Genomic DNA, 12,957 nt, shown 5'->3' on the forward strand with positions numbered 1-12,957 from the left:
TTCTTCCCCTCTGCATCAGATTTCTGAGTGGACAATGAAGCTATGTACACTACCTCACTTTTTTCCTCTGTTTTTGCACCACTGATTTAATTTAGTATATACCTACTCCTGCTCCTATTTCTTATGTATATATCTTATTGTAATTTATAACTTTTTATTATGTATTGTAATTTTCTGCTTCCACAAAACACTATACAGTATTTCACAACATACGCTAGTGATATTAAACCTTATTCTGATCTGAATTTGGTTCTTATTCTGAGTATCCTAGAGTATTTTGTAAAAAATTCCACAATGTCACCTCAAAAAGTGTCTTGAACACATGTATCAGAAAGAGGTGTGAAAGACAGAGATGTTATTAGGGAAAGAGGGACGGAGGAAAAGACGTCAGTAGGAGAAGAGGGGTTATTGGAAGGGGGAGGATGTCATGGAGGGAGGAGGGGCATCATTGCAGAGGAAGAATGTCAGTCGAAGAGATGGGTGGGGGTATGAAAATAAGAAGGAAAGGGATGTCAGCTGAGGGAGCAGGTATTGAGAGAATGAGGTATGTCAGAGTCAGCTTCTTACCCTCTGCCATCAGATTTCTGAATGGACAATGAACCCATGTGCACTATCTCACTTTTTTCTTTTTTGCTTTCTTTTTACATATCTAAATATAATATATTTCTTATTGTAATTTTTTATTATGTATTGCTGCCACAAAATGTCAAAACTCACAATATATACCAGTGATATTAAACCTGATTCTGATTCTGAACTAAAGGGCTCCAGCATCACCTACAGTGATAACTGGCTTTGTGGCTGTAGACTCATTTTTGTGAACTTCAGTTGTGAATGATATTTGCTTACTTTTATTGTTTGCACAATTTGTTTTTCTTTTCTGCACATTGAGTGTTTGCAGAACATCTTTTTTTTAATTGGGTTCTTTTGGGTTTTGTTTTGTGGCTGCCAGTTAGACAAATCTCAAGGTTATATATAGTATACATACTTTGTTAATAAATGTAGTTTGAATTTAGAAATGCTAAACTGACTTCAATAGGGCATAATAGTGTGAATGCACGCGACCTTTTTCCCCACTGAAAGGAAACAGTACTAGAGGTGATGCTTTTAAGATGAGAAGGGAAAAATGTAAAAGTCACTTGAGGGGTAACTTCTTCGTGGAGAGTAATGGAACGGGCTGCCTGAGAAAGTACTTGAAGTAGGTGCAGTACATTTAAGGAACACTTGAATAACTTTATGGATAGGAAAGGGTTAGAGGAATAATGGGGCGAATGTGGAACAGGCAGATCAGCGCTTTGGTCAGCATAGCTTTAAGGTGAGAGGAGAGAAATTTAATCAGAATATGGGGAGCAACGCTTTCATCCAAAGGTTGGGTACGTATATGGAAAAAGCTGCCAAAGGAGTTACATTAACAACATTTAAAAGGCACTTAAGTGGATAGGAAAGGGATGCTGTCATGGTCCTAGCTGAACAGTGGCAGGCATCCAGATTTTGGTGATCTAATTCCCCAGAGTATGGTTAGCTACCATTCTCCCTTTAAGACTCAGACTGCCATGTTCAATCATGGAAAGTCTGTACTCATGCTGAGCACTCTGTTCCATTTCTAGTATTACTGTTTGTGATTTTGTTTGTTTCGTCTTGTTTATTTCAATTCTAAGTCTGAGTGAATTCTCGACCTACTCTGCACTTGGATTCACCACTGTCCATAGTTATTTCGTTAATAGATGCAGACCAATTGTGATCAATTGGGACTATCGTAGATGTGGCGTCTTGGTTGGCATCGACCAGTTGGGCAAAGGTCCTGCTTCAGTGCTGTATGACTGTCTGTGATACTTCCCGCTCCACTAGGTCCAGTTTACAGTCACCAGTTAACCCACCAACCTGCATGCCTATGGGACATGGGAGGGAAACCACAGGGTCACAGAGAGAGCATGCAAGCTCAGCATGGACAGCTCCTGTGGTCAGGATTGAAGCTGGTTTCATTGGAGCTGCATGAGGCAACAGTTCTGTCTGCTGTGCCGCTCAGCTGCCCAATGAGAGAGCACTTTACATACAGGCTGGACAGCTGCCCAATGAGAGAGCACTTTACATACAGGCTGGACAGCTGCCCAATGAGAGAGCACTTTACACACAGGCTGGACAGCTGCCCAATGAGAGAGCACTTTACACACAGGCTGGACAGCTGCCCAATGAGCGAGCACTTTACACACAGGCTGGTGGAACCCCAGAAGTCGTTCCCATGTCTTTTCACAACTGAGATCACTGATTTTGATTGGCTTCCGTAGTTATACAGATGAGTTGTGATTTTAGAGCATAAAATGCAGGAGCAGAATTAGGCCATTCAGCCCATCTAATCTGCTCCATCACGGCTGAGTTAATCCTCTCAACCCCTCTCTCCTGCCTTCTCCCCATAACCTTTGACACCCTTACTAATCAAGTACCTATCGACTTCAGCTTTAAATATATCCAATGACTTGGCCTCCACATCTGTCTGTGGCAATGAATTCCACAGATTCACCGCTCTCTGGCTGAAAAAAATTCTTCCTCATCTCTGTTTTAAATAACAATAATAACAATACTTTATTGATCCTGAGTAGGAAATCTTTTGTTACAGCAGCAATATTTAAAAACACACTTTTAACTAATAATAAATACAGAATAATAATGTAAAATTAGTAGTAATATAATAGTATAGCAGTGTGCAATAATAACGTACAAGATAATAAATCAGAGACTACTGAACTATGACGTGCGTTCACCTGTTGCACAGAGATGAACTGTTGTACATGACACCCTCCTTTCTTAGATAAGGGGCGCAAACGGCTCACAATACAAGTGCGGTCTGACCAATGATGCCTTATAGAGGCTCAGCATTACATACTTGCCTTAATATTCTAACTTTTTGTTGAATACCTGAGCAAGAAGCTGAGTAGTTACTTCCTCTAGCAGATGTGGCCATTCCTTGTCACTGTTCTTGGTAACAGGCTGAGAGATGTAATTATCAGCACTTCATTAGTAATTGCAAACTCTTAAGTTACTGCCGGCATTTACAATCAGTGGCCACTTTATTAGATATACCTGTATACCTGCTTGTTAATGCAAATATCTAATCAGCCAGTCATGTGGCAGCAACTCGACATAAAAGCATGCAAACATGGTCAAGAGGTTCAGTTGTTCGGACCATACATCAGAAATGTGATCCAGAAATGACTTTGACTGTAGAATGTTTCTTGGTGCCAGATGAGATGGTTTGAGTATCTCAGAAACAGCTAATCCCCTGGGCTTTTCACACATAACAGTTTCTAGAGTTTATAGAGAATGGTGCGATAAACTAAAAAAAATCCAGTGAGCAGCAGTTCTGTGGGTGAAAAGGCTTTGTTAATGAGAGAGTTCAGCGAAGAATCGCCAGACAGGAAGGTGATAGTAACTCAAATATCTACATGTTACAACAGTGGTGTGCAGAAGAGTATCTCTGAACACACAACATGCTGAACCTTGAAGTGGATGGGCTACAGCAACAGAAAACCACAAACACACACTCAGTGACCACTCTATTAGGTACTGGAGGCTCAAGAAGGCGGCATCTGTCATCAATGACCTTCATCACCCAGGAAGTGCTCTCTTCTCATTGCTACCATCAAGGAGGATGTACCTGAAGGCACATACTCAATGTTTCAGGAACAGCTCCAAATGGACAATGAGCCCATAAATTCTACCTCACCCATTTTTTCACTCTCTTTTTGCACTAGTTACTTAATTTTTTATATATATATAAATTTATAGAATTTTTATTATTGTGTATTGCATTGGACTGCTGCTGCGTAACAACAAATTTCATGACATAGGCCAATGATACTAAAGCTGATTCTGATTCTGATATCTTTGTACATTAAGTGGCTATTTTGCACCATTATTTCTATTAACAGTGCACAAGATTCTCCTGTAATAGGCCAAACCAGAGCGTAGTGTTGAGTCCGTTGGGAATTGTGGCTGGTTGATGTCATTATGCCTTTCTCTTTTTTCCTCATTATCTGCATGAGTGCAGCTATTTGGCACGTAGTAAATAGTGCTGAAATTTGATGGCTGGATTTCACCAATTAATGCTGACACAACATTACTCAGTCTCAGTTATTTTTGTAATGTTATTATCGAAGGCATGAATTTAACTCAAAAGATACAGACTAATGGAACGCAGTCTATTGAAGTTGGTGGGCGATGGAACATCAAATTTCAGCAACAGTATAGTAATTTGCAAATGGTGTTTGGAGAGGAATGTGATTTCATGTGACCGCCTAACCATCCTGACTTAATACAATGCAATAGCTCTTCGAATATCTACAGTGTTCTCCCTCGCATTCCAGCTTTTGGATAGTCATTTCCACCCAGAACCAGAATCAGGTTTATTATCATGCTGTGGAATTTGTTGTACAAGACATAAAAACAAACAGAAGTTACAATTTAAAAATAAATAAATAAGTCCGTAAGACATGGGAGCAGAATTAGGCCATTTGGCCCATTGGGTCTGTTCCACCATTTGATCGTGGCTGATTTATTTTCCCCTCTCAACCCCATTCTCCTGCCATCTCCCTGTAATCTTTCAATATTTGATGGGTTCTAATGGGATCCCTCATTCTTCCCTGAAGTGCAAACGAAGAATAGTGTTGAGAGGCTCATGGATTGTTCAGAAATCTGATGGTGCAGGAGAACAAGAGGGATGCTGGATAATTGGTCAGAGGTATCAGAATCAGGTTTTTTATCACTGACATATACTGTGAAATGTATTCTTTCGCAATAGCAGTACAATGCAGTACCATAAAATTCATAATAAGTTACAATAAGAAATATACACAATAAATAAGTAATGCAAAAAAAGAGCAAAATAGTGAGGTAGTGTTCATTGGTTCATGGCCCATTCAAAAATCCGATGGCAAAGGGGAAGAAGCTGTTCACAAAACATTGAGTGTATCTTTACTTCCTCCCTGATGATAGCAATGGGAAGAGGGCATTTCCTGGGTGGTGAGAGTCATTAATAATGGATGCCACTATTAAGGCACTACCTCTTGAAGATGTCCTCAATGGTGCACATAATCTTGAGCTGCACCTATGTGGATCCTCAGTGAAGAGAGAATGTAGTGGGCCAAATGGCCTATTTCCTTGCAGTCTAAACCTGTCAGACTACAGCTGCGTTATCGTATCCTATGAATCTCCAAAATAATAGCAAATGAAGCAGATGGACTCTGGACTCTTCAGTAATCCTGTTCAACATGCTTCTTTCCACTATTACACATTTTGTAAAATGTTGCAGTTGAATGGAATTTGTCTCTGAATTTCTATGAACTATTTCAAGAGTCAAGATTGTTTAAAATCATGTGCAGTACAGGAGTGTAAAGGAGTACGAAATAATTGTTAATCTGGATCTGATGCAGCGCAAAAAAAGAACACAAGATAAAGAACACAATAATAAAAAAAGCACCATAAATATAAGTACATAAGATAGCTTATATACATAGATTGTTTATCCATAATGTGACACTAAGCATAGGAGTGCCTGTACATAAGGTAACTGACAGGAAATGATAAATAGTTGGTGGGGTAGTTACTGGGTGGAGGTGTTGATCAGCCTTGCTGCTTGAGGAAGGTAACTGGTTTTGAATCTGATGTCCGAGTGAGATTGCAAACACGTTCATGGTTCTGTCATGGATATTTCCTGCAGGTTGGAAGAGTCTTTCCCCAAGCTGTCTACTTTCCAATCAGGACGCTATACTTGACCTTGAAGATTGAACAGCGAGAACGCTACAAAAGTGGTAAGGCTTTGCCTGAGTGCGCTGTCTTTATCTCCTTCCCAGCATTCAGGAACTAGTCCACCTGAAGCATTAGGGCGTTTGAAGTAGGGGTCCTCCCTCCCCTTCAGCTCTTGAACAGGGAAGCAGAGCGAGTGAACGTGCCTGCCACAAGTGTTCCCCTGTGTCTACTTTCAGCCACTGATTTCCAACAATACTCCTTGCCTTTCGGGGTCTTTCAATTCAGGATTGTTTAATAGCATTTCCACTACATAAGTGTAAAGGAGACACTAAATAATTGTAACTCCAACTGCATTGCAGCACAAAAATCACAGTAAGATAAGGAATGCAATAATAGTAAAATAACACAGTAAATATGTATATAAGATAGCTTATATACTGTATATACTGGAGGTGGTAATCTCTAGATTCCTCCCCATGTCACGTGCTAGTCCGGGCGGGATGATGGTACAAATGAACGAGTGCCTGAGAAATATCAGTAGATGTTGCATACTTGGATTTTCAGAAGACCTTTGACAAAGTGCTGCACATGAGGCTGTTTAACATGATAAGAGCAAAGGGTATTACAGGGATGATACTAGCATGATAGAAAGATACTAGATTGGCTGAGAATAAAAGAGGCAAGGAGTGAGAATAAAGGGGACTTTTTCTGCCGGAGACTAGTGTTCCACGGGGTTTGGTGGTGGGACTGCTTCTTTTGACATCATGTCACTGACTTGGATGATGGAGTTGATGGCTTTGTGGCCAAATTTACAGACGATATAAAGATGGGTGGAGTGGCAGGTAGTGTTGAGGAAGCAGGGTGTCTGTAGGTCTTGGACATATTGGGAGAATGGGCAAAGAAGTGAGTGTATGGAACTGTATCTTCATGCACTTTAGTAGAAGGAATAATGGTGCAGACTTTTCTAAGCAGGAAGAAAATTCAAAAACTACAAGTGCAAAGAGACTTGGGTGTCCTTGTGCAGAATTCACTGAGGGTTCACTTGCTGGTTGAGTTGGTGGTGAGAAAGGCAAATGCAATGTTAAAATACACTTCGAGTGTACTAGAATATAAGAGTGAGGATGTGATGCTGAATCTTTATAAGGCTTTGCTCAGACTCCACTGGGAGTATTGTGAGTAGTTTTGGACTCCTTACCTAAGAAAAGATTTGCTGGCATTGGGAAGTGTCCAGAGGGGGTTCACGAGATTGATTCCAGGAATGTAAAGGTTAATGTATAAGGAGCACTTGATGGCTCTGAGCATGTACGCACTGGAGTTTAAAAGAATGAGAGAAGATTTCATTGAAGCCTATCGAATATTGAAAGGCCTAGGTGGTCCAGATGTGGAAATGTTGTTAATTTACAACAAAGCTGAGAAGGAATTTCTTTAGCCAAAGGTGGTGAAACTATAGAATTCATTGCTTTAATTTTCTTAATGACTTGGCCTCCACAGCATCCATGGCAGAGATTGGTAGGTTCTTGATTAGTCAGGGAATCAAAGGTTACAAGGATAAGGGAGGAGAATGGAGTTGAGAGGGATAATAAATTAACCAGCAGACCTGATGGCTGAGTCCCTAATTCTGCTCCTATGTCATGTACATTGGTTGATTGTATGTCCATAAAGTGACACTAGGCACAAGAGTGTCAGACAGAAAATGATAAAGTAGTGGTGGTTCAGGGTGTGATGGGGAGGGGTTAGTGCGTGGAGTTTCTGTATACAGCACCTATAAAAAATATTCGCTCCCCCTTGGAAGTTTACATGTTTTAATTGTTTTACAATATTGAATCACAGTGGTTTAATTTGGCTTTTTTGACACTGATCAACAGAAAAAGACTCGTGTCAAAATGAAAAAGGTCTCTACAATGTGATCTAAATTAATTTCAAATGTTAAACACAAAGTAATTGATTATATTAGTATGCACCCCCTTCAAGTCAGTATTTAGTAGCTGCACCTTTGGTAACAATTACAGCCTGGAGTCTGTGTGGATAGGTCTCTATCAGCTTTGCACATCTGGACACTGCCATTCTTCTTTACAAAATTGCTCAAGCTCTGTCAGACTGCATGGGGATTGTGACTGAACAGATTTTTTCAAGTCCAGCCACAAATTCATATTTGGATTGAGGCCTGAACTCTGGTGGCCACTCCAGGACATTAACTTTGTTGTTTTTAAGCCATTCCTGTGTGGCTTTGGCTTTATGCTTGGGGTCATTGAATTGCTGGAAAACAAATCTTCTCCCAAGTCACAGTTCTCTTGCAGACTGCATCAGGTTTTCTTCCAGGATTTCCTTGTATTTTGCTGCATTCATTTTACCCTCTGCCTTCACAAGCCTTCTAAGGCCTGTTGCAGTGAAGCATTTTCACAGCATGATGCAGCCACCATAGTGGTTCACGGTAAGGATAGTGTGTTTTTGATTATGTGTGGTATTTGGCTTACGCTAATCCTAATATTTAGTCTGATGGCCGAAAAGCTCAATTTTGGTTTCATCAGACCATAGAACCTTCTTCCAGCTGACTTCAGAGTCTCCCAGATGCCTCCTGGCAAACCCTAGCTGAGATTTCATGAGAATTTTTTTCATCAGTGGCTTTCTCTTTGCCACTCTCCCATAAAGCTGTGACTGGGCAACAGTTGTATGTGCAGTCTCTCCCATCTCAGCTACTGAAACTTGTAACTCCTCCAGAGTTGTCTTATGTCTCTTGGTGACCTCCCTCACTAGTCCCCTTCTTGCACGGTCACTCAGTTTTTGAGGATGGCTTGCTCTAGGCAGGTTTACAGCTGTGACATATTCTTTTCATTTCTTGATGATGGACTTAACTGAATATCCAAGAGATATTCAGTGACTTGGAAATTTTCTGTATCCATCTCCTGACTTGTGCTTTTCAATAACCTTTTTGCATATTTGCTTGGAGTGTTCTTTTGTCTTCCTGATGTAGTTTTTGCCAGGATACTGACTCACCAGCAGTTGGACCTTCCAGATACAGGCGTATTTTTACTACAATCGATTGAAACACCTTGACTGCATGCAAGTTTCCAAAAACAGATCTCCATTAAATTAATTATGTGACTTCTAAAACCATTTGGCTGCACCAGTGATGATATGGTGTGTCATGTTAAAAGGGGTGAATATTTAATCAATTACTTTGTGTTTTATATTTGTAACTGATTTAGATCACTTTCTAGAGATCTGTTTTTTTGACATGGAAGAATCTATTTCTGTTGATCAGTGTCGAAAAGAGCCAAGTTAAAATCCACTGTGATTCAATATTGTAAAACAATAAAATATGAAAACTTCCAAGGGGGGGGGGGGGATAAATGCTTTTTATAGGCACTCTATATGTCCTTGAGTGTGAGGAGGTTGGTGATGGTAATGCATTGGGCAATTTTGCCTACTCATTGTAGAACCTTCTTTTCCGTCTGACCAAGTAAATTCTCTCTTCACTTTATATCCTTCAGAAAACTCAACACGATAATTCAATTTTCTGGACTTAGGCGTGAAAAATAGGTTTTAACTGCATTTTCAGGCCTGTCTAATCACATCAAATGTATTCCCTGCAGTGCTAGTGTTCATTCTAATTCTGGCTTTTGTTTGAAAGTATTGGTTGTATATTGAAACAACAACTTGACAATTAATGGCATTCATCTCCGGAAATGTTTGAAACAAACTGTGATGCCTAGTTAATAATTATTTGATCAGTTTCCAACATAGTTACAGATGCTCTCTGTACTCAGAAATAATCTAAAGAAAGTGCTAGCAGTTGCTAGTGTGATTCAAATGTGGTCTTTCCCCACTGAGATGTTTTTGATGTTCCAGTCATTGCTACCGCGTTACTCATTAGAGGCTGTAAGTTATTGTGAATCAGAATTTCGTGAAATAATCGTACCCATTAGTGAAAATTACAGGAATGTTATTGTTGAATATTGGTTAAAAATATATTTTTTTACACTGGAGTGAGCTTTTCCAGTTTTAGATTTTAATCATACGGGGAGAGGCAGCAGTTAATTTTTTAAAAATCACAGAATGCAGAGCAGAAATGTAAGAGATTCTGCAGATGCTGGATATCCAGAGCAACACACACAAACTGCTGAAGGTACTCAGCAGGCCGGGCAGCATCTACGGAGGGGAATAAACAGCCGACGTCTTGGGCCGAGGCCCTTCACCAGGACTGGGAGACAGAAGACAGGTGGGGGAGGGGAAGCTGGCAATTGATAAGTGAGACCAGGTGAGGGGGATGGTGGGTTGGTGAGGGTGGGGATGTGAAGTGAGAAGCTGGGAGGTGATAGGTGGAAGAGGTAAAGGGTTGAAGAAGAAGGAATTTAATGGGAAAGGATAGTGGGCTATATGAGCAAGTGAAGGAGGAGGGGCACCGGAGGGTGATGATAGGAAGTGAGGAGAAGAGAAGGGGGTAAAGGGGGGAACCAGAATGGGGAAGGGGAAAAGAGAAGGGGGTGTAGGGAGAAATTACTGGAAGTTAGAGAGATTAACATTCATGCCATCTGGTTGGAGTAGGGGTTTCCAACCTTTTTTATGCCATGGACCAATACCATTAAGTAAAGTTTGGGAATCCTTGTGTTTGAGGCTACCCAGACACAATATGAGATGTCAACGTGGCCTCACTGTGGCAGTAGAGGACACCGTGTCAGGATGTGGATGAGAATTAGAATTAAAGTGGGTGGCCACACTGAAATCTCTGCTGCCAGACCTGCTGAGCTCCTCCAGGTTTTTTTGTGCATTTTGTGTCGTACAGAGAAGGCTGCTTTAGTACACGGATGAAGCAGGACCAGCATTTCATCATCTTATTTTAATTTGAGCTTACACCAAGTGCTTAAGTAGTTAAGTTAGATTTTGTGTTTGGTTTATACGTTCACACTGAGCAATTGACTGCTTTGCCCGAGGTACTTCTCAGTACTTTAATCCTCCACATGCCAAAGATACAAGATCTGCACTTGCCTTTTATCTAATTTATTAAGTGACTATGGCTTTGTAACTAATGGATTATGAATATAAAGAAGTCTTTTAAAAATCCCTTTGTCTAATCAGTGGTGTCCTTTATTATTGTGGTTAATGACAATGAAGCTGTCAGGAAGATGCTCCATTGTTAATGGGCAGTCTAGGTCAGTAAATGAGTAGGGACTGATTTACAGAGAAGACAGGATGATCAGTTTCTGGAAGCAATTGGGTAGCAGGAACATCAAATCTATTGATAAGTATACATCTAGCGGCCACTTCTGTAGGTACCTCCTGTAGTGGTCACTGAGTGTATGTTTGTTGTCTCCTGATGCAGTAGCCCGTCTAGCTCAAGATTTGACATGTTGTGCATTCAGAGATGCTCTTCTGCACACGACTGTTGTAACGTGTGGTTATTTGAGTTACTGTCGCCTTCCTGTCAGCTTGAACCAGCCTGGCCATTCTCCACTGACCTCTCATTAACAAGGCATTTTCACCCACAGGCTACCACTAACTGGATGTTTTTTGTATTTTGCACCATTCTCTGCAAACTATAGAGACTTTAGTGTGTGAAAATCCCAGGAGATCGGCAGTTTCTGAAATACTCAAACCACCCCATCTGGCACTAACAATCATTCCATGGTCAAAGTCACTTAGATCATATTTCTCCCCATTCTGATGTTTGATGTAAACAACAACTGAACTTTCTGACCATGTCTGCATGCTCATGTACATTGAGTCGCTGCCGCGTGATTGGCTGATGTTGTGTGGGGTGGGGGAATACGAGATCCAAGTGTGTAGCTAGACAGAGCTGTTTGTTGAAGCTCTTGTTTCTCTTTATTACCGTGCAGGGTGGGGGAAGCTCAGATCTGTGTGTGTAGTTGGGTGTCTGTGGACGAGTTGTTGGCTGAGGGCTCTGTTCTCATGGATGATGGAAACCAAGAACCGGGCGTTCCACGGATAGGGTTCCTGAGGGCTCTGTGGTGCCGTGTTGGGTGGGAAAGCTGAGATCCGGGTGTGCCATGGAGAAGATACCTGATGGCCTCGTTTTTCTCTGTGCTCCCACGTTGGGCGGGAAAGCTGAGATCTGGGAGTTCAGTGGACAGGGTTCCTGATGGCCCTGTTTCTCTGTGTTGCTATGAGGGGTGGGGGTAGCTGAGATTCGGCTGTCCCAGGGATGGGGTTCCTGATGGCCCTGTGATTTTCTGTGTTGCTGTGAGGGGTGGGGGTAACTGAGATCTGGCAGTCCCAGGGATGGGGTTCCTGATGGCCCTGTGATTTTCTGTGTTGCTGTGAGGGGTGGGGGTAGCTGAGATCTGGCAGTCCCAGGGATGGGGTTCCTGATGGCCCTGTGATTTTCTGTGTTGCTGTGAGGGGTGGGGGTAGCTGAGATCTGGCAGTCCCAGGGATGGGGTTCCTGATGGCCCTGTGATTTTCTGTGTTGCAGACTCGGGACAGCAGCAGCCGGGCTCTGTCGGAACTCAGTCTCACTCAGCGTCCGACCCGGGACCGATCCGGGCCACCGCACCCATGTGGCGTTGCAGCCGGATAATGCACATGCAGCGGGAGCTGCACCCCACCCTGCTGTCGTCGCTGGAGGGCATCGTTGATCAGATGGTGTGGTTTCGCGAGAACTGGCATGAAGAGGTCTGTCCTCCTTACACTCCCGCTAGGCTTTACCCCTCCGTCCCCTTGGCCTCCTTGCCGGTCTGCACTATACTTTTGTTCCTTGCTGGTTCTCCCCTTGTCCTCTCACTGGGTTCCCCTGTGCAAGAGAGTTTATAAAGTGGAAAAGCCATTGTTCAACTCTCTCAACCTCAGAGCCCAGGTCCAGTGGTATGAGTAGTATTCACAACCGGGCTCCTCCTTGGTTGCAGTGATTCACTGTGGCTTCTGTGCCTTGTCGTGCCCATGGAAGTTCCATAACCATCTTCCTGGGCATTGGATCTCACTGTAGGTCTCATCCACCCAATCTGTCTTCACATGCATCTCACAGGGCTACTTGGTTCTAACCAGACACTCAGCTCTTACCTGGAGCTCCAAGTTTATCCTATGATTGGGCCAGGGTTAAATAGGTGGATTGCTGGGCAGTGTGGATCAATGGGCCAGAAAGGCCTGTTCCATGCTGTATCACTAAATAAATTTTTAAAAATAATTCTGGCTTCTTCCCTCTTCCTTTCCAGAACTACTTAGAATTAGATGTGGTTAACTTCTGCAAAATGGGGATGGTAT

At 42.1% G+C, this 12,957-nt stretch overlaps 1 protein-coding gene across 1 annotated transcript in view; it reads left to right on the forward strand.

Annotated features, from left to right (window-relative positions):
* Positions 1-12,957, forward strand: part of trrap (transformation/transcription domain-associated protein) — a 305,269-nt gene that overhangs the window by 243,370 nt on the left and 48,942 nt on the right. Inside the window, exons 64-65 of the mRNA XM_073060184.1 lie at positions 5,714-5,804; positions 12,173-12,372. Of these exons, the coding sequence (XP_072916285.1) occupies positions 5,714-5,804; positions 12,173-12,372 (291 nt within the window). The remainder of the gene's footprint in view (positions 1-5,713; positions 5,805-12,172; positions 12,373-12,957) is intronic.

Source organism: Hemitrygon akajei, chromosome 11, assembly GCF_048418815.1.
Source record: "Hemitrygon akajei chromosome 11, sHemAka1.3, whole genome shotgun sequence".
NCBI lineage: Eukaryota > Metazoa > Chordata > Chondrichthyes > Myliobatiformes > Dasyatidae > Hemitrygon > Hemitrygon akajei.